Genomic DNA, 21379 nt, shown 5'->3' with positions numbered 1-21379 from the left:
TCATTCAGAGCGTTGCGCAGATGGAAAACTTACCTCCGCAGCATGTGATGGGGCGACAACGTGTCAGTATGGCCAATTAAAAAACAAATTAAAACAAAACAAGTGTTTCTCGTTTCCGCCCGCTTCATTTTTGGGGGCCGCCTCTCTTTTTTATTTTTGGAAAAGTTAAAACGAACAAAAACCAACAATGTTTACTTTCACTTTGTACGTAGAAAGAATATCTTTTGTCTGCGTTTAATACAAACTAAGGCCCAAAACTTTAAATCCTCGTTACACTAGGTTTGTACTGGATAGGTCAATTACCTTGCAGGATTTATTTTGGAAGTTCGCTTCTGGCCTGGAGAATTTGACGATGGAGGAAAAAACATTAGTGTCACCAATAGGTGTTTAAAGCGCTAGAGCGATTGACACGTAAATCAAGTTTACTACTACTACATCAATATTCACATATTCGAACAACACAGGTATGGAATGCAACAAAATAATAAATAATTAAAAAATAAAAACAATTCACCCGGCCGCTCTCTCTTTTTTATAGAAATCGAGACGAGAAACATTTGTTTTTTTTTACTTGGCCTAAATTATTACTTGCCATCGCACTTATTAGCATTTAATGGGCATGTTCCAACTCTGTAGTCAACAATGACATGGATTGTATGGTTAATATCTTCGGCCGTTGAAATGGTAGAGACAGCTATTTCTTTTAACGTGCTGTATGAGCTCATATGATAGATTCTTATATAAGAATTTTTCACTTCATTTGAAAGCCTATGTTAGTGCATCGTATGAACCTCGTTTCTTCTCGACTGTTTCGTAAAAATTTGGGCATGCAACTTGTGAGAACTTTTCAGTTTGGGCAAATGTCTCACCGCCCCCCCTGGCAAAAATTGCCGGTACGCCTATGCCCTTCGCAAGTTGCAGTAGACATGGGAAATACCAAAAATGAAGACAATGAACGTATGTTTACAAGAACAGAGTGGCTGACGAAGAGCCAAATCCAGCGCTTTTTCTCCCGACTAGCAGCAAAACGTCGCAAGGATCAGGGTGTGGTCGGAATGTCACCCGATGACGAGAAAGATGTCCGATGCCTCCAGGAAAATTCCGACAGACAAGTTCTGGTAGACGAGGTTAATAGAGAAATCAACGTCTCGCATCCCATCTGCTACGACACGTATGACCTCTGTGAACGTTACCACAGCAACACGCTTCAAAACTTTTAATGTGGTCATGCTGAAAGCCATCTGTAGCCACTTTGAGATTCATGTAAAATCAAAAGAAAAAAAGCAACTTCTGATAGATAAGGGGACGGATATGATTCGTGAATGTGAATGTGTTTCTGACTAAACCATGTTAAACATCCCGTAAGAGTAACAGACAGTTGTTGAGTAGTCTTGGCTCCATGCCTTGACATAGCTGTGCTTTATTACGTTAAGTCCTCTCATCCCTCTCATCAAAAGGCAGGCAGGCTAAGAATACTACATCCTATAAGTGGTTTCACTGTCATGCCGCCAAAAATAAAACCAAAACTATTAAGTAAAAAAAAAATATTACAGGTTGTAGAAAACTGCTATATAAACTACCGTTACTTGTCCAAGTCTCAGATCTGTACATTATTCTGTACTCTAGTTATCCGTCAAATTGTTTCACGCAAATTTGAAGAGCACAGACATGTGATCTGGCATTAAATTCTGCTACAAATCCGATCACCCTCACGAAAAAGTAAACATTCAAATAAACTCTTCCCGCAAAACCTCAACGCTCAAGTGTCCAGAGTATTAAAAATGGCAAGATGAAGATTTTTTTTTAAGAAAACGTGACAGCCTTCTGGCGGCCATCTTAGGTCTTGTGTGGCGTGAACTCCGAAATTCAAAATGCTATATCTTACAGTCGGCCGGAATCCAGATCGAACTGTCCGCGGTTCGATCCCTGGCCAGGGTTGCTGTATTGTGTTCTTTAGCAAGTTAATTTTCTCTCATAGCACCTCTACCCACCCGGGTGTATAAATGGTTACCGGCGAAATAATTCTGGGGGGGGGGGGGGGGGGGTTTGATCAGCGGTCTCCCCATTTATGCGGACCTCTGCGGAAGCAGCATCACACAGTATCGATATTGTCGAGATGTATACGCTGTAAATGGTGATGTTTCTTCTGAATTCAGACCTCAAATCGCGGCTATGTTCTCTGAATACCAGTCTCGGAGTGTCTTTTGACTGATTCTTGAAGAAAAACGGCTCTGAAACGGTGTTTAATGGGCTATTTAGTGCGAAATGTAGCCTTGGATTCAGGCTTTCGATCGCCAACAAGGGACTCGATAGATGCCGTGGTGCTCAAGTTTTGAAGGCAATACCTACCAATTTGCTGGAGTTATTATGGGATTTAGCAATTTGGGGATTGTTAACCGTCTAACGTTGGACATAAACCGAGATGAGAAGCAGGTAGGCTGCATGTGTGTCAAAATCTGCTCGAGAGAGTTCGATTTCAATATAGGGGAAAAAATCGAAAATGCTGGTACATGTGCTGATAAAAACGGTCACAACTTTTGAAATATTGAAAACGTACATGGGATTTTGCACATATTTGTAGATTAACGACTACTCTAGTCGGCTGTATAGGCTAGAAGTATTAGGTTGGTCCCAAAATTTAAAAAATAGCCTCTCAATCGAAGCCAATTTACAGTCTTCGCTCGAAGGCGATTAGTAGTGGTCATATTACGCTCCATTTTGCCTTTTCAGGAGAACTGAGAGGCAAATTGCGACTTTCTTGGAAAACTAGAAAGGTTTATGAGCAAGTTGATATAAAATTTGCGGCTAGATGATGCGAAAGAAATATTTTACAGTGTTACGAAAAGTGCCTATTTTTCAATTTTCGAGACGTTGTGACGAGGGCTGACAAGGGAAAATATTTTATGGCTTCTAACGCGGCCAGAATATCATTTCAAATCAAACCAAATCTGTTTTAGTTCTTACCTCGGTAACGTCTTTCAGTTGACAGAGTTTCAGGCAAAATTATATTTTACGCGAAATTGAGTGGGTGTTTCTAAGAAAGACGCCCTCTTAATTCATTACGATAGCTGCAAGTTTCATAACAGTACGGTACACATGCACTCGCTTAATATGTTATTGCACTTCTAAAATCCCAGCTGAAGAGAGATGTTAAGTTGTATTTTTGTTGCTGTTGTTGGCTATTAAAAGGTAAAATTTTGGCACTGTTTATCTCCAAATAATTCTGTCTGAACCACGATGATAATATGCTGAGATCACAGTTAATAACATATTCCAGGACTAAAGGAGAGGCATCAGATGCATACTCCGTGGTGTCGTCCGCATAGAGCCGCAAAGACGTGTTGGTGATTTCGAAATTCAGATCATGTGTTTTTCGATCATGCGACTTCGTAATTCAGATCATGTGTTTGTTTTGTAGTGTTTGTTTTGTTTCGTTTTATTGCTTAAACTAAAGTGAAAATTCTGATTTACAATCGATAAATTAAACGTGTTACACGTATTCAAGCGTGCACCTGTGTTTGTTGTTTCTGTGTTTTAGTTCTTTATTTTATAGTTCTTGATATTCACCTCTGAAAATTAGACTAAAACAATTATTCGCCTCAGGCTCAGTGAATCTCGGCGATTATTCCCCACGACTTCGTCTCGGGGAATATTCGCCGAGATTCACCGAGCCTGAGGCGAATAATTGTTAATTATTATGCATACTATAAACAGTTTTTATGTATCCTGTTCCTATTAGATTAAATGCATATAAACAAGTATGTATGTGTTGCTTGGGCGAAGCTCTATTTGCTGGGATAATGAAAGACAAACTACCATTTGGCAGATTTTGGCCACGGGTGTGGCCGTTTATTTTTATATCAAGAATAAAAAAGCTTTGAATATGGAAACCTTAATCTATTAGCCCAGCAAAGGTGAGGGAGAACCCGCCAACCCAGAGGGAGTGGAGGGAGGGGGAAAATTTTCATGACTAGTTGCAAGCCAGCCATGAGGGAGAGGGCGATGTAACCGCGCCTGCATAACCTAAGAGCGCGCAAAACGTGACCGGAAGTAATCGTTGGAGGAAATTACACCAGTAGTCATGTGCGCTCATATAGGCTCTAAAGCCTCGTTTTCATGTTACGATGACGTCATAGGTTGTTTAGACTCTAAAGCCTGGCTTTCATGTTACGATGACGTCATAGGTTGTTTAGGGTCTAAAACCTCGCTTTCATGTTAGGAAGTCGTCACGATGCCGAATTGATGGATGACCGGAAGTAGAAAAACTGGAAAAGTAAAAACGGAAATAGAGTATTTATTTTGAAAAATGTTATGGGAGGCTTGAAGTGAGAGACCATAGCAACCGAGTGATGTCATAGCAACGGAAATTTGATGCAAATAAAAAATTCAAAATCTTTTGTTGCGTGACATTAATAATTGCGCGCCAATAGGGGGAATCCCCCTCTTGTACGTAAAAGGAAGGAGAAACCAAACGGAAGTGAAAAACCGCAAATAGAATGTTCAAAGTATTTTTATTTTCAAAAACCTGTTCACACTGTGGGACCGGCGCCCGACTTACAGAAATTTTAACAAAATGTGGAGGATCACGAGGGAGCAAAGCGCGTTTTGGTTACTGTTGTATGCAGCGCAGGCGAGCGCATTTTTTTTCACCTGACGCAATCAAAATAGTAACGTGTCAAAGAGGGGGTGATCCCCTTAATCTGACGTCATCAAAGTAGTGGCGTGCTGGGGGTGTCCCCCTTCACCCCCTTCATGGTAGAGCGCTGCGAGTGACTTGCCTGGCTATCGCTCTTCCTTTTATAACATAAGAAAGTGGGTAAGGGGATGGGGGGTATCCCCCCTTTATCTAAACCGAGGGAGGGTTGGAATCGTATACGGAATATAAAAAAATGAGGGTAATCACTCACAATTTTCAATCAGTGCTTGGATGGGTTAATGGTTTGTTTTTGTAAGGCATTAAAGTTATTTACACTTGATGTTTTTGTTCAGCTTTATTCTTTCAAGGCAACAACGTTGTTTACACTGGAATTTTTTATCCAATGGATTGATCCCCAGTTCACCTCTCTTTTCCAATTTGCTCCGAGGTACTGGCATCTCTGCCAATAAAATTCAATACCAGTCTTTGCCAATAGGGTTTGGTAGGCGAATCCTCAACATTTGATATATAACAAAGGATAATCACATAATATTAATGAAATTGTTTATATAGCGCTTTATACGAAAGTTCTAAAGCGCTTCACAATTAAAGAAGAAAATTGTCACATGACCGGCGTGAATGGACCTCGTCTCCACTTGAACATTCTCAGGCCCTTGGGCCCGTGTTCCATTCTGTTCGTTTTCTGTTTGCTTTTTACCGCGGAGTCTTTGATTGATCCGTTCCTTGTTTTTTGCGTAATATTGTTTCCATCGTTCGTTGATCCGTTCCCTGTTGTTTTAACGGTATTTTCTTCGGTAACTGCTGACGCGCTCAGCATTATTTGTACGCCATTGCTTTTGCCGGGTCAGGATTCGCTGTTTGTTCTCTGCATAATATCGTTTCTGGTATGCACTCTTTCTCACGGCCTTCTTGTCACTCTCCGGTGATTTGTTGGAGCAATCCATCTTGTGTGACATCTTACAAATAATGAGTTTAACCATACGATCACACTTTCTTATGGAAGTCGCATGGCTTAATCATTGTGTCACACTGCGGCTTCAACTTCTTCTTCTCTTTCGTCTTCTTCTTCGTCGTCATCATCAGGCTCATCGGGGAGTAATTTCTTTGTCATGACTCTGCTTAACAGGAATTTATGTTTCTCCACCGCTGACTCGGCCGCTTCGTCAAAATCCATGTCGTCTTCGTTAATGAAGCGGAGAAGAGTTTTCATGACTTCACGGTGTAGTGCATCACGTTTAATACGGTGAGTCCATTTTAAACGCTCTAAGTAGATTCTCCGTAGCCTTCTTCTGCTAAGGGGTAATAGGGTATTGAAAGCGGCAGTCTCGGCATAGTCTTTGGTTTTACCCTTATCGAGAAACCGTTTGACGTCTGCCATGAACGATTCTCTGAGATCTGCCCCCATGTTTCTACGTAACGGATCCCACGGATCATAGTCAGTGTCATCGTCTCCCACCTCTCCTTCCTCTTCGAAGCTGCTACTATTTTCCTCTCCCTCCTCTTCCTCTTCAGGCTCCTCTTCCTCTACATTTTCTTCATCAGTTCCACCTTCTGGCTCTGTGTCAAATACATCTGGTGCACGATCCGCCATTGTCTTCTTCTTCTCGTCAACGTTTCACGCAAGACAGTGTTGCCTCAACTGAGCTGGAGTCGTTTGAAGTGATTTTTATATACAATTTTATTAGCGTTCAAACGTCCTCCCTCTTTCTTCGATACCAGCGTGGGTATCCTTCGTGCGTCAAGAGGTTACTAAAGACCCGTTTCCTGTCATCACTGGCGGGGTGCAGATCCAATGCTAAGTATCCAAGTATCCTGATACACCGTCATAATGTCTGTCCAGAAGGTGGGAAAAACTTGAAGCAGTAAATTTCTCATGGCTAGCTGGTCGCGAGGATTCTTGAAGGCTATGATGTAGTGAGCATTCCTTGAAATACTCTTGGCGAACATGTCTTAACACAGAAACATGACGGTGATATTTTTATGATGAGAGTGTTTAGTGAACAAATCCAGCAGCTCTTTATCATCACTTCCCTCTGTCATTAGATCGTCCAACACAAGGAGTCCGCCGTCTGGAAACCACTTTCGCAATTGGGAGGTCATAGGAACACCTTCGTGAATATTTACCCCAGACTCTTGCATGTTTCGGAATCCATCTTGCCAGGCTCCGTAGCAATAATGAATGACTTCAGGAGGTGTACTAAACAACTCTTCTGAGTGATCCAAAATTAACGACTCGGTAAAGCAAGTTTTGCCACAGCCAGAAGGGCCAACGACCAAAATACTTGAAGGTGTCTTAAACCGAAACGCCTCACCCATTTCTATTCCTCCCAGGTTCCCATTAGGCGTTTCAGTAGGAGATGTAACCGTAGCTGTATCCCTTCGTGTCTTTTCGATGTCTGTGACATCTATAATTCTCGTGACGGCTTCTACTGTCTGCACGAGTAAATAGCCTTTGACAATAACGACACCAAAGGGACATGACTGACTCCTTGCTTTCTCGACTAAAACTGGATAAGATCAGGTAGAGTATTATTTTTATATTTAGCTGGTGCATTTCTGGCGGGCACTGGTGGTTTTTGGCAGGTATACCCGCCAAATGGTGGTTTTTGGCGGGTACACTCGCCATTTGGTGAGAAACCGAAACGCCTCAAAACCGTACCCGCCAAAAAACGCCAAATGGTGAGTGTACCCGCCAAAAACCACCATTTGGCGGGTATGCCTGCCAAAAACCACCAGTACCCGCCAGAAATGCACCAGCTAAATATAAAAATAATACTCTACCTGATCTTATCCAGTTTTAGTCGAGAAAGCAAGGAGTCAGTCATGTCCCTTTGGTGTCGTTATTGTCAAAGGCTATTTACTCGTGCAGACAGTAGAAGCCGTCACGAGAATTATAGATGCCACAGACGATTCGAAAAGACACTGAAACGCCTAATGGGAACCTGGGAGGAATAGAAATGGGTGAGGCGTTTCGGTTTAAGACACCTTCAAGTATTTTGGTCGTTGGCCTTTCTGGCTGTGGCAAAACTTGCTTTACCGAGTCGTTAATTTTGGATCACTCAGAAGAGTTGTTTAGTACACCTCCTGAAGTCATTCATTATTGCTACGGAGCCTGGCAAGATGGATTCCGAAACATGCAAGAGTCTGGGGTACATTTTCACGAAGGTGTTCCTATGACCTCCCAATTGCGAAAGTGATTTCCAGACGGCGGACTCCTTGTGTTGGACGATCTAATGACAGAGGGAAGTGAAGATAAAGAGCTGCTGGATTTGTTCACTAAACACTCTCATCATAAAAATATCACCGTCATGTTTCTGTGTCAAGACATGTTCCCACCTGGTAAATACGCCAAGAGTATTTCAAGGACTGCTCACTACATCATAGCCTTCAAGAATCCTCGCGACCAGCTAGCCATGAGAAATTTACTGCTTCAAGTTTTTCCCACCTTCTGGACAGACATTATGACGGTGTATCAGAAAGTGTCGGAACGACCTTTTGGATACTTGGCATTGGATCTGCACCCCGCCAGTGATGACAGGAAACGGGTCTTTAGTAACCTCTTGACGCACGAAGGATACCCACGCTGGTATCGAAGAAAGAGGGAGGGCGTTTGAACGCTAATAAAATTGTATATAAAAATCACTTCAAACGACTCCAGCTCAGTTGAGGCAACACTGTCTTGCGTGAAACGTTGACGAGAAGAAGAAGACAATGGCGGATCGTGCACCAGATGTATTTGACACAGAGCCAGAAGGTGGAACTGATGAAGAAAATGTAGAGGAAGAGGAGCCTGAAGAGGAAGAGGAGGGAGAGGAAAATAGTAGCAGCTCCGAAGAGGAAGGAGAGGTGGGAGACGATGACACTGACTATGATCCGTGGGATCCGTTACGTAGAAACATGGGGGCAGATCTCAGAGAATCGTTCATGGCAGACGTCAAACGGTTTCTCAATAAGGGTAAAACCAAAGACTATGCCGAGACTGCCGCTTTCAATGCCCTATTACCCCTTAGCAGAAGAAGGCTACGGAGAATCTACTTAGAGCGTGTAAAATGGAATTACCGTATTAAACGTGATGCACTACACCGTGAAGTCATGAAAACTCTTCGCCGCTTCATTAACGAAGACGACATGGATTTTGACGAAGCGGCCGAGTCAGCGGTGGAGAAACAGAAATTCATGTTAAACAGAGTCATGACAAAGAAATTACTCCCCGATGAACCTGATGATGACGAAGAAGAAGAAGACGAAAGAGAAGAAGAAGTTGAAGCCGCTGTGTGATACAATGATTAAGCCATGCGACTCTTATAAGAAAGTGTGATCATATGGTTAAACTCATTATTTGTAATATGTAACACAAGATGGATTGCTCCAACAAATTACCAGAGAGTGACAAGAAGGCCGTGAGAAAGAGTGCATACCAGAAATGATATTATGCAGAGAACAAACAGCGAATCCTGACCCGGCAAAAGCAATGGCGTACAAATAATGCTGAGCGCGTCAGCAGTTACCGAAGAAAATACCGTGAAAACAACAGGGAACGGATCAACGAACGATGGAAACAATATTATGCAAAAAAACAAGGAACGGATCAATCAAAGACTCCGCGGTAAAAAGCAAACAGAAAACGAACAGAATGGAACACGGGCCCAAGGGCCTGAGAATGTTCAAGTGGAGACGCGGGCCATTCACGCCGGTCATGTGACAATTTTCTTCTTTAATTGTGAAGCGCTTTAGAACTTTCGTATAAAGCGCTATATAAACAATTTCATAAATATTATGTGATTATGCTTTGTGAAATATGAAATGTTGAGGATTCGCCTACCAAACCCTATTGGCAAAGACTGGTATTGAATTTTATTGGCAGAGATGCCAGTACGTCGGAGCAAATTGGAAAAGAGAGGTGATCTGGGGATCAATCCATTGGACAAAAGTGTAAACAACGTTGTTGCCTTGAAAGAATAAAGCTGGACAAAAACATCAAGTGTAAATAACTTTAATGCCTTACAAAAACAAAATATCCATTCAAGCACTCAATTGTGAGTGATTACCTTCATTTTTTATATTCCGTATTCGATTCCAACCCTCCCTCGGTTTGGATAAAGTGGGGATACCCCCATCCCCTTACCCACTCTCTTATGTTATAAAAGGAAGAGCGATAGCCAGGCAAGTCACTCGCAGCGCTCTACCATTGAGATAGTGTCAGGTGAAGGGGGACACCTCCAGCACGCCACTACTTTGATGACGTCAGATTAAGGGGATCACCCCCTCTTTGACACGTTACTATTTTGATTGCGTCAGGTGAAAAAAAATGCGTCGCCTGCATACAACAGTAACCAAAACACGCTTTGCTCCCTCGTTATCCCCCACATTTTGTTAAAATTTCTGTAAGTCGGGCGCCGGTCCCGCAGTGTGAACAGGTTTTTGAAAATAAAAATACTTTGAACATTTTTTTTGCGGTTTTTCACTTCCGTTTGGTTTCTCCTTCCTTTTACGTACAAGAGGGGGATTCCCCCTATTGGCGCGCAATTATTAATGTCACGCAACAACAGATTTTGAATTTTTTATTTGCATCAAATTTCCGTTGCTATGACATCACTCGGTTGCTTTGGTCTTTCACTTCAAGCCATCCATAATATCTTCAAAATAAATACTCTATTTCCGTTTTTCCTTTTCCGGTTTTTTCTACTTCTGGTCATCCATCAATTCGGCATTGTGACGACTTCCTAACATGAAAGCGAGGTTTTAGACCCTAAACAACCTATGACGTCATCGTAACATGAAAGTCAGGCTTTAGAGTCTAAACAACCTATGACGTCATCGTAACATGAAAGCGAGGCTTTAGAGCCTATATGAGCGCACATGACTACTTACACCGGATGCTGCGAAAGACTTACGAAGCAAGCTACATAAACCCATTTATTTTTGCAAAATAAATATCTTTTATGTATCCTGTTCCTACTAGATTAAATGCTATGCATATAAACAAGTATGTATGTGTTGCTTTGGCGAGGCTCTGTTAACTGGGATAATGAAAGACAAGACTACCATTTGGCAGATTTTGGCCACGGGTGTGGCCGTTTATTTTTATATCAAGAATAGAAAGTTTAAAGTATGAAAACCTTAAACTATTATCCCAGCAAAGGTGAGGGAGAACCCGCCACAGCCCGCCATGAGGTACGAGTGAGCGGGCACCCCCACCCGAAGCCAAAGCAACAGACGAAGAACGCAAACATTGTGAAACTCCAGAGCACATAATTGTCAGTAGGTAAGGGGGATAGAGAAATCTGGCACACAACAGTAAAGAATATGGCCACTGGAAATTCTTAGAACAACTGTAACATTAAGGATGAACCTAATACCTCGATAAGCACAACTTACGGGTTAGACTTATTGGCCACCTGAATGACAATAGTCGGTTACAATACTGCTCCGAAACAATTTTGCCAATGTATATCGCTGCTTTTATGTTATGCTCCGATCTGTTGCTGTTTTGTTGGTTTCAAGATAATATATGTATAAGTTGCCTATTTCCAGAAGTGCTATTGAGCTTACTCGGAGAGTTTGCATTCTAACCTATGATTAAAAATACCCTGCTCTATGGCTGGAAATAGGACAATGGCTGAGACTGTAATCCGGAAATATAGATTGGACTGATGGAATTGCTAGTCTAAGATAAAGCCAAGGATTAAACAAATACCCAAAACCTACTTTCCCAACATGATAAGAGATTGTATGCATCGTCCAACTAAAGGACATGAACCTGGGAGCACACTCTTAAGACGACCGACAACCATACCTGTGAAGCGGTCCAAAACGACGAAGCGAAATAAACGAGAAAGCTTACAAGGCGAATGTGACGAATCCAAAAAAACCTTTAAAGACTAATTGTAAAAACTCGGAAATCTTGGAAACGTTTCCGTGGGCGTCTTCATTTCAGAAACTGCGTATCAATGCAAACGGTGCTAAATGATACAGGATAACGACGAAGCGAAATAAACGAGAAAGCTTACAAGGCGAATGTGACGAATCTAAAAAACCTTTAAAGACGAATTGTAAACGGGAAAACTCAAAACGACGAAGCGAAATAAACGAGAAAGCTTACAAGGCGAATGTGGCGAATCCAAAAAACCTTTAAAGACGAATTGTAAACGGGAAAACTCAAAACGACGAAGCGAAATAAACGAGAAAGCTTACAAGGCGAATGTGGCGAATCCAAAAAACCTTTAAAGACGAATTGTAAAAACTCGGAAATCTTGGAAACGTTTCCGTGGGTGTCTTCATTTCAGAAACTGCGTATCAATGCAAACGGTGCTAAAGGATACAGGATAACGACGAAGCGAAATAAACGAGAAAGCTTACAAGGCGAATGTGACGAATCTAAAAAACCTTTAAAGACGAATTGTAAACGGGAAAACTCAAAACGACGAAGCGAAATAAACGAGAAAGCTTACAAGGCGAATGTGACGAATCCAAAAAACCTTTAAAGACGAATTGTAAACGGGAAAACTCAAACCGACGAAGCTAAATAAACGAGAAAGCTTACAAGGCGAATGTGACGAATCCAAAAAACCTTTAAAGACGAATTGTAAACGGGAAAACTCAAACCCAACTAATGAATAATATTCTTGGTTTTCACATGACGTCATCAAAGTTATCAAATCCTGTATCGTAAGTCCCCTGACTTTTTATCCTTCACTGCATATTATACGTCCAATATATATATGCCATTGAAGGTTTTTAGCTCGATAGCATCCGCCGTCTTTAAGATATAGCATTTTGAATTTCGGAGTTTCGCGCCACATGACATCAATTTGGCCGCCGGAAGGCTGTTACGTACGCTTAAAAAAAATGCCTTATCCTGATATTTTTAACAATCTAAACAGTTGAGGTTTTATAAAAAGTGTTTGTGTGAATGTTTACGTGTTCATGAAGGTGCACTGACTTCTTTTCATAGCAGAAGTAAATGCCAGATATTTTTATTGATTTTCGGCGGCCATCTTGGAGCTCCTTCCCAGGACTCCAAGATGGCGTTTCCACACTGTGCTCTCTACATTTGTGTGGAACTTTTTAACGGATAACTCAAGTACGGAATACCTACCGTACAGACCCGAGACTTGGACACGTTGCTTATCTAGTAATTTTCTACGACCTGTAATATTCTTGATTTTTTTGACTAAAAAGTTTTGGATTTATTTATTAGTAGCGCGTGACAGTAGCGTTACTGGCGTGACAGTGAAAAACAGCAATACATGAAAAAATCACTCGAATCTGATTGGCTGAGAGCAGTGCAGTTCAGTTGTAACACCAGTGCAAAAAGTGTAACACCAGTGCAAATTACACATCGATATTCTGGATTATGATTGGCTGAAAGACAATAGGAAATTGGACATCCATGTTATGGTCAATTAACAGCTGTCAAAATAAGGTATGACCAGTATCACATGACCAAATCGCGGGCTCAGGTGTACACCTCATCGAGGACATTTGTTTTTTGAAGCTGATCGCTGACCAAGTTGTTTTTACCATTGTATCGCGGGCTCAAATATTACTTTTTTTCTAATGAAATGACAGGATTTTGTAAGCACAATTTCTGCGATTGGAGTTGACGTTTTTTTCGGCTATGGATAGTTCTTGAGCAGTATACGTTTCATAACTTCAATAACAGTATTTTTAGACTTTTCAATGAGAGCATTTTCGAAAACAAGTGTGGAGCTCCGCTTTTAGGCTTGGCTAAATTTTTTCATGTTTGTATTATTAATAAGTAATTATACGGTTTTTCTCGTTCAATTTTGAATTAATTTGCACTTGTGAGTTTTTCATAAAGCTGAAATTCCACCCGCCGAAGCGTTTCGTGCAATAGGCCATTTCCGATATATTAAAATTCTAACTTGGCTCCGAGGCTTGGGGGAATAAAACAAAAGATATTACGTCGAGGTTCAGGAATGAATAAATCATTTCTTTTGTTTTATTCCCCCAAGACTCGGAGCCAAGTTAGAATATTAATTTATCGGAATTGGCCTATTTCAGCTTTTTGTAAAACTCACTCGTGCAAATTAGTTCCAAATTGAGCTCGAAACCGTATGGTTACTTATGCAAATTACACGCGAACAGAATGAACACAATAAATATAACACGTGCAAGAAAGGGTACTAAACAAAGGAAACTAAGTCTCTTGGGAGGCCTGATTGGCCTGCCATAAGGCGATAGCGCTTGAACAACTAACACGAAACTATATATGAAACTCTGTATGAACTATAAAGTTTACGTCGGAAAATTCTGGCGCCTACATAACTGGTTTCATGACGACATCACTGCGATGAAAATGTTTAATTCAGCAGTGCGGGGCGTAACCAGAACTGGATATTATGATTTCCTGTAATCTGATTGGCTCATGCACTGACCAAAACATTGTTCTGACCGCAAAAGGACTAAGCTCTAGTGGGTTGGTAAGCAAATATGGCGTCGGCCCTCGAGCTCCATGAAAGAATATAATAGCAATAGAATCCCGATTTAACCCACGTTGTATTGAACCTCCGTAGAACTCAAGCCAGTGGTTGGTTTCCTTGGATTTACGTTACTTATTTAAACGCTTTTATTTAACGCACGCTTTCTCGAATCAATTTTCGTTTCCTCTTGAGTTCGATAAATCAAGATTCAGCACGATTCCACCGCCGCACTGTACTTTAATATCAATAGTACAAAGGATTTTTTGAACGAGATTTCGTTCTTAATTTCGCCACAAACAAAGATACTTCAGCCTTAAAAATGAGGCTGTTTCAAGTGAAGTCTAATGCAAGTGAATATATTTTTTCATCGGGCCTTTATGACAGTTGAAGTAGTACACTCTCGTTTTCATTTCCGATCATTTTAAATCTTCCTCACTCTTAGTGGATACAATCTAGATCGTTTAAATCTTTTCTGTGTCATATGCAATGTTCTAATAATCAATAAAAACATCTAGTCTTTAAAATGTATGTACTAAAGTTCTAACACTTTGTTCAGGATTATCCTGATTACAATTGTATATTGGGAAAAGCTCACAATGAGGTGATAAATGTAAATATTAGTATCAATCGGTTCCAAAAATTTTCTGCCACTACAGCTTTCAATCCCGGCACAAAATCCAGTATCCAGTATTATTAGGATTTTAACAGCCCCACATAATTTAGGGTATCTTTCTTTGCTGCTGCCCCGGAAACTTCAATCACTTTTCTGTTTATACTCAAAATTTTGCAGTGTTTGTATTTTGTGTGAAAGCAGGGTTGAAACAAGCATTTACGGTAACTTGAAAAAAGAATTCAACACAACTCATTCAAAAGTTATTTTATTATGTTCCTTGATCATATCATAACTTCCGTTTTTCCTCTTTTAAAGCTTTCTTGCCATGACCTGGAGAAAATAGGAACATATTAGCAAATGCAATGGGATGAGCAGCTCAACTCAATTAATTTTTTATTTTCTTTTACATGTATTAGCTTTCACTGAGAAGTGAAAATGATTCTGTCAGCATTTGCATACTGCCAAGTCTGTGGATTACAGCTAGTTCAAGACTCCCAAACAAGGGGTGGTGAATGGTCCTTCACAAAATGCGTGTCTGGCAAAATTTTAGCCAAATTCCAGGGGTCTCGTCGTCTCAAATTTCTTTGACGCCTTCTCGGAGTCTCGTTTTCTTTTGCAAGGCTAAAAAGGTCTCGGGCTCGCAGAAAAGATATCAGTCTCGCCGTTTAAAAAAAAATCTCGCATTTACCATTCGACACCCCTCAAACAATATTCAGCCATATATTTCTCCCACATATTATCTCTACAACCACTTAGATTTCAGGATATGAGGCCAAGGTCTGAATTGAAAAGATGATAGCCTCATTTGTTGAATCTGGCTTTCACTATATTTCATTTTAGTGCTAAATACCATGTGAACCCCCCCCCCCCCCATATATTTAGTAAATAAACCCCTTCCGGCGGCTGGTATATTGGAAGATAATGCCCGAGGCTGAAAGATTGTCGAAAAATGAACAGTTGGCCGAGAAGCGAAGCTTCGAGGGCAACTGTGAAATTTTGAGGACAATCTTTCAGCCAAGGGCATTATCCTCCAATATACCAGCGAGCCAGAAAGGGGTTTATTTATTTTATAACCCTCCGATTAATTTCTACAACGCGCTTTATCACCAGTAAATTTATAGGAAAAACCTACGTAATAGACCCGGCGTAACTGGGGTTGAAACAAATGTAAGTTGATGGTTTACGTGGTTTTTTAACTCCGTGTTTTCATTAAAAGTTAAAATTGAATAAGATGACTTCATTCGTTTGTTTTGTGCTTGCCTACAAAATCGGGCGACGGATATCAAATCGGACGGGGTATATTCGCTGATACCCGTCGTCCGATTTTGTACCACGTGATGCGTTTTGTCCAATGAGCACGCGCAAAAAATAATGAGTGGGTTATAATGACATATATACCATGGGTATACATGTATACAAGGGAAAAAAGATTTTGTTACAGCAGCACATGTACCAGGCCAGCCCAGTTTCTCCCCATAGCCTAATCATGTCCACCTTAATTGTGAGGTGGCAAGTTTCACTTTTTATCTTTTTTCATCCATAATAAAAAATCTGTTCTTCTCAGCATTCAAAAGATAAAATCAAAATCATATGGTTGATAGCTAAGCAGTTAAATTAGGGGAGAACAGCTTTGGAAATAAGGTTATAATTACCATAGATGCTCTCAAATTTGAAATTCTTAATTTTTAGTGCAAGAAATGCTAACATGAATTTAAAATTTAGTCAGTCCCCCTAACAAGCAAGATATATCCATGAGCAATTACGTAAATACTACAAAAATACCAGAAATGAAAATAAATATTATATGAGTCTTATAAGTCAATGAGTCATGAGTGCATGATTCAAAATGAAGTCTGCGTCCGAGCCTAGTGGCCCATACAGCAAGAGCTTATTCCGGTTTTTGTAGCATTACGCGACTAGGAGTATTTTACTCCCCATGGATGGGACGCTAGTCCACCACAAGGTTTCCCCTGACAGTAAATTCACCAGTACCCATTTATACATCTGGGTGGGAGAGGCACGTTTCTTGCCCAATAACAAAATGCAGTGCCCTGGCCGGGCTCCGAACCCGGACTGCTTAATCTAGAGTCCAGCTAAATGGGCTACTGCACCTCCCACTAATAATAAATTATATAACAGAAGTTATTTTGAAAAAGGCCAGTGCAACCATTACTAACAAATAAAAAACTAACCACATGCAAATGATTTGGAGTGCTTTTAAGGTATATAAGGCAAAAAATATTGTGGTTCAATAGGTTATAACTAAATTGATTCGAAAATCACTTTTTTCCTGATTGACTCATTAACTCAGACTCATACAGCCTGACCGCAATGTCCAGACCCATGCAACACAGACAAAATAACTTGCAAACTGATTGAACAAAAAAAAAAAACAGCAAAAACAGGAGTTTCTTAATTTGTATGCAGAGTTGTTTTATTTGCTGCTGTGATTTATGTGACAAAGACAATTTATTATTTGCATTGTTTTCAGCCAGGTATAAGCTTACTATAAGACTGTTTTTACAAATGCGTCTGATACATGTACAAATAAAAACCTACCTTATTTTCATCCACCAGTAAAAGATGAAATTGATCCATTTGACCACAGTTAGTAGAGGGACTTGACTTCTACTAATAGTTGTTATGATGTAATGTATATGAAATGATTCATATATGAACTGCGGATGGATATGAAAGTGATAAATGATCATCGCAGTGAATTTCCAATTTAAGCAATTGGAATAAAGAAGCCTGAAAAAAATTCAGGGCTTCAACGGGATTCCCGTTGAAGCCCTGAATTTTTTTCAGGCTTCTTTATTCCAATTGCTTAAATTGGAAATTCACTGCGATGATCATTTATCACTTTCATATCCATCCGCAGTTCATATATGAATCATTTCATATACATTACATCCTTTCACTCCTATCACGGGAAAATATGAACTCACAATTGACCTCGCTCCCAATGTGTGGCTTCAATAGCTCAGTTGGTAGAGCATCGCACCGGTATCGCGGAGGTCACGGGTTCTAATCCCGTTGAAGCCCTGAATTTTTTTCAGGCTTCTTTATTCCAATTGCTTAAATTGGAAATTCACTGCGATGATCATTTATCACTTTAATAGTTGTTATGTTGAGCAGGTTTTAATAAGCTCAAATCCGGATCGTCTGCAGGCTGAATACACTTTCTCCGGGTGAACATCTTTGGTGTCTTCCTCACTCAACATCGATGTCAAAAACCTCCAAAATTTCGTTTCGAACCGCTGTCTTAAAGCAGTTCTGGACCATTTTTCACTTTGACAAGGTTTTCTTATACAACCGGCACCTTTTCTTCACGAAAGCGATGTGCTTTTCCATCAGACTGCAAAAGAACATTACACGAACATGGCATAAGCAGTCCAGTCGATGTATCACTTTACAAATAACGCACATGGCGCGATACATAGTTGTATCTTCAAAACCACAGCACTATGTGAATAACTCTTGCACTACAACGAAACTAGTACGAAATCAAAGCAAATTTTATGCAGATTCTTTTAATAATTTTTCCAAAGGTGTAAAAAATTGCTACGCACCTTTTATCTTAAGATGTTTGATGCTTGGTCAAGCAGCTTCATGCTATCGAATGCTCCAAAATTCGATATTTTTTCCTCTAGAACTCAAAGAACACGTAAAAAGACGCCATTTTCTCACACTCGTCTGTTACCTTGTTGTTCAAAGGCTACGTTCCCAAAGTACTGTGGGACATGGGCACTTCAGCGCGTATACAGGACCTAAAAACTCTACCACTATACTGTCCCTTGAAGCGGGCGCCATTTTGAAAAAAATATGACGTCATGATATATCCAGTTCTGGTTACGCGCCGCACTGTTCAGAGGACCCGAGTCAGGTCGGGTATTTAATATTCAGGAGCCCCGTATCTTAGTAGCGCGCAATCTTTGTTCACGCATTGTCCAATCGGGAGTCGTCAAGGGAGTCTCAAAGCGGTACCGTGAAACCGCGGTTCGGGAACTGGCTCGTCGGTTCGAGTGCAAGTTTGTCGTCAAGTCAAAACCGGTTTTTTAGGCAAAACATCGAAAATAATTTTCTTGAATCTTCAGCAGTTTAATATTTCAAGGCGTTAGTATATGTTTCTTCGGAGAATCGAGCGCATACACACTTCCATCAAAACTATTAACTACCGAACTACTTAACTCTGCGCTGCAAAGTTTCGGGTCGTAAAGTTCGCACACACACGTGGGCAACGAAGCCGACTGATCGAGTGAACATTGTGGCAGCTACCTACATTAATATTGTATTCAGCTAACGTCGTTCTAACTGGTAGTACGTGGCCATTTTAATTATAGCTATCAAACCTAATACTTAATTGAAATGAAAATAAAATGTCCTACTTTTCCTCTTGGGGATATAGGAGCCTGAGCAATCTTGAGAGATATATAGATTACTTCATAGAAAGTGCGACATACGGCTTTTTATTCACGAGTTGCAAATCTTTGGAAAACAAACGAATGAGCGTAGCGAATGAGTGAGTTTTCCAAAGTTTTGCAACGAGTAAATAAAATCCGTACAAAACACTTTCTATGCTGTAATTTGTTTATTATATATATCGAGAATTAAACCATTGTAAACTTTACGCGATTTTTCTAGTTTGTTACAGTTATTAAAATGTCGCAGCAGCGCGAGGAAAAACAAAGCTGTAAAATGGACAACGCTTTCCGAGCGAATTCGCTATTTATCAAATTAAAAAAAAATAAATTACTGGCGACAAACTCTCCTAGACAAAAAATTTATTAAAATAAACACACCGCGTTATATTTTGAAAGAAGAACCTTTCGTATCTCATCGAAGAAACGTCGCCACAGCGACTGAACTACTGGCGAATCAACGAGTTTTGAACACATTGTGATAATACAAGGAGTCGGTGATTTAAACAATAATTGCGACGTAAATACACATTCAAAAATGCAATTTACTTTACCAGGGCGTTCCCAAGAGTGCTTGAATATTCTTAAAAAGTCCGCGGATGCGTTGTCCGAAGAAAGTCTTGCTTTTGCTTCCACTTAAATCGACACTTGTTTGCATGTCTTCACTTCGTCTTTGCGGATCTATTCAGTATAATTACTGTTATGTATTCTTTAGGCTTTGCTGAGCATAACACTTTATAAAGCTTGAATTGCCATAAAGTTCTTTATAAAAAGTAAGTTTTGCAAAGAAAAGGAAACGTGTAGCCATGTTTTCAAAACAGAAACTGCCGTCGGGAGCAATTTCGCTGCTCGCTGTTTCCTCAAACTCGTTGGAAACCATTTGAGTTCTCGCGAATTCTCGCGCTGTGATTGGTTGAGTCGTTCTACTCTAGGTGCTGATTGGTTATATTTTTCACATGTGAAGAAAGCTATACGTGAAGCTGATTGGACGTATTGCTTTTCTCACTTGTGAAATATAGCAAATATAGAATTCTATTTGAAAGGTTTATTGCCCAAAATTCTTGCTATATATATATATAATAAAAAGGATTATAGCCCCATGTCATTGCTGCTAATTCAGAAATCTGCATCTACAGAATAATTTAAAATTATCTAGTTGTAGTTGGGGACGGGAGAAGGGAATTGAAAAGAGCCAGAAAATGTCTGCCCAAATTTTTGAACATTCATCCAAACAATAACGGCCAAGCTGCGTAAAATGTCCTAAAGCATTATTAAAGAACACTTTAGTATGTAAAATCATATGACTTGAATTTTTTATGGCAATCATGTTTTTAAAGACTGTTTTACCAAAAAAGGTGTTTGTAAAAAAATGTAAATGTTGTTTATAGTGGTCATGCACTTAGCTTCGAGATAGCTAGTTTACAGGCATGCCACTGAAACAGAGCAAACAAATATTTTAAATGAACATAACATGATTAAAAATCCCACCTGGCAGGAGGCAGACCAGTTGGCTATATACAAATCGTGAGCGAGGATTTGAACTCGGGACAACCGAGAAACAAATCCAGCTAGTGGCAGAGGCAGGTCTTGAACCGGGGACCTCCGGATTAATACAACACCAGCGCCCTAAACCACTCGGCCACGCTTGCCTCCTAAAAGTGTTTAAATAACTTAAAAGAACTCTGTCACATAATTTCAGAAACAGGACAACTTTCTTTAATTTTACAAACATGTTTCGACGGTTTCATCCGTCACCTCTAGTGCAACGGTTGTTGTTACAAAGTGGACTTATATAGCGTACAATGTGAGCGTTATATTACGTCACATAAGAAACGCGAATACATTTGATTTAAACTTCCAACGGGACTACAAAGTGCGCGTGCACTGGCCAAAAGAGCCCTTGGTCAGCGCGCCTACAAAAAAGCGTTAAGTTAATGTGTTTGACTTGTTGATTCAGGTCGGGCTTTTCCCATTTCATGTAAATTGCTTCTTTTAGCTTAACTTGGTACCTAGTTGATGCAGAGTCTAAAAACCCAAAGCAGTCTGTAGAACACGAGGCAAGAAAAGTCTCTGAACGCTGTAGATGTTTGAATACATTGGAAGATCTGTCCAATGATAACTGCCCGCTCACACACGAAGAAAAATGCCGGCTTGTTTCACCGATGTAACAAACATTGCACATGAACATTTGTATACAACACGCGCGTGGAGACTATCAGGGGCAGAATCTTTTACATTAAAG

The 21379-nt window shown here is 40.3% G+C and overlaps 1 protein-coding gene and 2 pseudogenes across 1 annotated transcript; 1 reads left to right on the top strand and 2 right to left on the bottom strand.

The window, feature by feature from the left end:
* Positions 1-5681: 5681 nt before the first annotated feature.
* Positions 5682-6248, bottom strand: LOC144663126 (uncharacterized). The gene has a single exon (XM_078524060.1). It carries the CDS (start codon positions 6246-6248, stop codon positions 5682-5684), a length of 567 nt encoding a protein of 188 aa, XP_078380186.1.
* Positions 6249-6345: 97 nt separating this feature from the next.
* On the bottom strand, positions 6346-6973 carry LOC144663125 (uncharacterized; annotated as a pseudogene).
* A 641-nt stretch (positions 6974-7614) lies between these two features.
* On the top strand, positions 7615-8271 carry LOC144662074 (uncharacterized; annotated as a pseudogene).
* The last annotated feature ends 13108 nt before the right edge of the window (positions 8272-21379 follow it).

Source organism: Oculina patagonica, chromosome 8 (assembly GCF_052425735.1).
Source record: "Oculina patagonica isolate OP01 chromosome 8, crgOcupat, whole genome shotgun sequence".
Taxonomy (NCBI): Eukaryota; Metazoa; Cnidaria; class Anthozoa; order Scleractinia; family Oculinidae; genus Oculina; species Oculina patagonica.
Note: the sequence above shows the minus strand (reverse complement) of the source record. Positions and strands in the feature narration are given on the sequence as shown.

Coding starts and splice junctions, on each gene's coding strand:
- LOC144663126 (XM_078524060.1), bottom strand. CDS start 6,248: ATGGCGGATCGTGCACCAGATGTATTTGACACAGAGCCAGAAGGTGGA.